Below are 3,510 nucleotides of genomic sequence, written 5' to 3' on the forward strand. Positions count from 1 at the left end.
TTAAAAGATATCTAAATAGAGGACAGCAGCACAAACTCTGGTTTATATTTTTGTCCTCCTTTTCTTCACGCAAGGTAAAAATGAACATCCTTGTTAATTAAGCTCACAGTGTTTTGCTACCTCTCAATGCATTCCCACAGCTTTAAAGGGCATGACCGACTGAGCTCTTGCATCCTCCTGTCTTCCTCTTTTTGCTGTGATGCGTATGGCAGGGATGGTCCCTGTCACTTCAGCTTCAGCTCTTACCGGTCACTGCAGCTGCAAATCCTCTCAGGTCAGACAGACGACGACCGCTCCACTTTCTCCGTGGCACCATCAGTGCCACCCTGTTAAGCATGCCCATGACCTATACGCTGGAACAAGTGAAAAGCCGCCAGTTATAACAGTATTGGAGAGGCAACCGCACGTATGTGTGCCCTGTGACACTGGTGAGTGGAATGTCTAGCCAAGAATATTTCCGAGAGACAAATAAAGTTGTCTTTATTTTAGGTAAAGGCAGTTTTTGTTGAGTTCTGTTACTGTGGTGAATGTGGCCACTTGAAAAATATAGATAGAAGGTACAAACTGAAAGCTCATATCTAGACGTGCGTCTGGATATCTCTAAATGACATTACAGTGAACTTCCTGTTTTAAAAAGCTATCTTGAGAAGCTTATTTATATTCACTCTCTCTAAAGTGCAGGTGATCATGAATAGAATGCTCGTAGTGCGTGTATGAAGAGCCAAGTTATTGTGAGTGTGTGGCTACAAATGTGATCATCTACTAACAAATATGTTTGCCACTGAAGTTAACTGTACTTATACAAATGGTTCTCTTATTTTTAATATCCAAAAATACCAATTCCATGAACAATCTAGAATAACGTGTGATGAAAGTTTAAAAAAAAATGTGTGGACAGTAGCCTATACTACTTTGATCTTGATCAACTGATGGGAATCTGCGTTGCTAAAATCAATGGCAGTTTTTTTGCTTTTATACTACTAAGTCAGTTTCTACATAGAATTACTGTAAAAAACACTCTCTCTCTCTCTCTCTCACACACACACACACACACACACACACACACACACACACACAAAACAGACCAAAGCGGTAAATAGGAATAATATCACAAAGAATTGAGTATGAGTTTCTCTGAGACCTCCTCTGACACATACCCACCCATCACTAATGTGAAAAACCGCCACAAAAAGGACCTGAAATGTGGCACCCATTTGGTACCGTATTTCCCCAACTACAGTATTAGCCGTGGTTTATACATTTAGTTTGCAAGATTAATCTGCTAGGTGGTTAATACGAGGGGACAGTTAATATGGTATTAATATAGTGGTATCAATATAGTTTAAAAAAAAAAAAAAACTTGCATAAAACACTGTCCTACGGTACTCAATTCGCTAATACACAGGAAATTACTGTACACATTACTATCAGTATGACACAGCAAAAAAAGGAGGAAGCTCTGTGTAGCCTATGTAAACACTGCTTGGCCAATATCACATTAGTTCTAGATTCTACCGTTTCAACAAATATGATCAACCAGGCAGTTTCGTGCAGTCTGTGTACTGAACTGCAACTTGCAAACACTCCCGCAAAACCACAACCTCTGCAATTGCATTACATTAGCGCAGAAAGACCTACTGTATGTGTCTAAAGTTACCAGTTGAGAGGGGCCCAATGGAAAATGATGATAGACAGCAGCGTACCACAGCTTCCCCATTCAGCTGAGCATATTGTGGTAGAGATACCGTGTGTGAGGAAGTTACAAAACACACAGCGCTCAGGCGCTGGCCAAAGGTGTTTGGGCTTTCACTCTTATTTTGAACACACGAAGGAGCCATTTTACTTTCTTTCTTTTTTCTTTCTTTCTTTCTCTTTACTTTTCTCTCCTTTACTATCTAAATGGGAAGTCTGGCCTGGAGAATGAGACACGTTGGCTAGCGACGGTCGAGCGACAGAGCTGCGGAGGGATCGACCAGAAGTGGACAGTTAGACATGGGGATTGCCAAGAGCACGGCGAAGGGTCAACAGCAAACTTTGGCCGATGCGGACGCTCAGCTGAAAGGCAAGCCCTTACTGTTGTTGTTGTTGTTGTTATTGTTGTTGTTGTGTCAACTTATTTATTATGATCAAGGAAGTTTATTATTCAAAGAGGGACACAACAAAGTCAATTCAGCCCAAAAGAAGCATAAATGGACATTAGCAATCCAATTCTCTGTTTCCTCTAAAGATAAATTATAAATTCAATTGTCCAATGTCTCCAATTGTTGTTATCATGTGAGTGTTCATTTTTGCATTTAGTTGCTCAGTGCTGTACTACCCTACAAAGCCAAAGAGCAGTATCTGCACTTTTTGTGAAATTTGCCTTTTTACACCAATATAAAATGTCATATCCTACGATCAATCTATCTATCGACATTTCCTGAAGATAAAGGAGTTTTCATTTTATAGTATCTGCTGTAATACAGTGTAAGACAAACAAAAAAGCAGTTTTTTCTCAGTTTGTGCATTTTTGCAGATACAGCTCTCTGGCTTTGTAGGGCAGTGTAGCTTTAATTGTTGAAGTGCTTCAGTGGCTCTGGAACTGACACTTCCCTCTGTGGTGTCACCGATCTGCAGCAAGCGATGATGACTTGCTGATAGTCCTCACAGACTACCCCTCCCCAGACGTCAGTGAGCCTATCTTCAGGATGGGGGAAAGACTCAAAGGCCTCGCAGAGTGAGTCTACATTCAGAAACAATATACAATGTCCGTCTACACATGCAACACTTTGGTCAAGCGTGTATTGTGCACTATGGGCCTCGAGTGACGACAGAGGCCACTGCCATGGCGATTATGTCACAGTTCCCGGTTGTGTTGCTCTGTGGTTCTCAGAGAGGGTTCCTGGTGGAAAGTTCGGTCCTTCAAATCAGGCCATGACAACTACATTCCATGTATCCACGTTGCGAAGATTTACCATGGGTGAGTTTTGTGTGTCTTCTCTGTAATACATCCAAGCCTATGTTGAATGGGCTTATGTGCTATACCATGTACTATTGTATGATATTAATTCTATAATATTATATTATATAATTAATTATATAGTATTTTATTAATTCTTATATGATATGTTTCACCCGTCCATTCCAGCGTTCATGTCAACCATGTCAAAATGTGGGCGTTTCTAGAGGTTTCTGCAAGGAAACTTAATGTCGCGTCAACATTTACGTCATAAAACCTCAAGCCATAAAGAGGAGAAGAAACAAATATACTGTAACTGTGTGAGAGAAAACCATTTCTTTGCTCATGACGCCTGTCTCTCCACCAAGATGGCTGTTTGAGGGGGTGGTGAGGCAGAAGGCCGAGGAACTCCTGAGAATGCCTGGAAACGTAGTCGGCTCTTTCATGGTCCGAGAGAGCCCTAAAGAGAGAGGTATGGGGCGGTGTCTTTGTACCAAACACATCATCTCTGAACACACTTCTGCACATAGCACACTTATACGTGTATGGATATTTGACTGCAGGCTATTCTA

At 41.2% G+C, this 3,510-nt stretch overlaps 1 protein-coding gene across 2 annotated transcripts in view; it reads left to right on the plus strand.

The window, feature by feature from the left end:
- The first annotated feature begins 262 nt into the window (after positions 1–262).
- sla1a (Src like adaptor 1a) overlaps positions 263–3,510 on the plus strand; it is a 5,644-nt gene continuing 2,396 nt past the window's right edge. Inside the window, exons 1-5 of one of the 2 annotated variants that reach the window (XM_062529894.1) lie at positions 263–428; positions 1,908–2,062; positions 2,617–2,716; positions 2,873–2,959; positions 3,307–3,410. In XM_062529894.1, coding sequence (XP_062385878.1) covers positions 1,993–2,062; positions 2,617–2,716; positions 2,873–2,959; positions 3,307–3,410 — 361 coding nt within the window. In that variant the 5' untranslated portion in view covers positions 263–428; positions 1,908–1,992. Of the gene's footprint in view, positions 429–1,835; positions 2,063–2,616; positions 2,717–2,872; positions 2,960–3,306; positions 3,411–3,510 lie in introns of those variants that run through there. The other variant, XM_062529893.1, reaches the window with a different exon arrangement.

The sequence above is a fragment of the Sardina pilchardus genome, chromosome 24 (genome assembly GCF_963854185.1).
Source record: "Sardina pilchardus chromosome 24, fSarPil1.1, whole genome shotgun sequence".
Classification (NCBI taxonomy): domain Eukaryota; kingdom Metazoa; phylum Chordata; class Actinopteri; order Clupeiformes; family Clupeidae; genus Sardina; species Sardina pilchardus.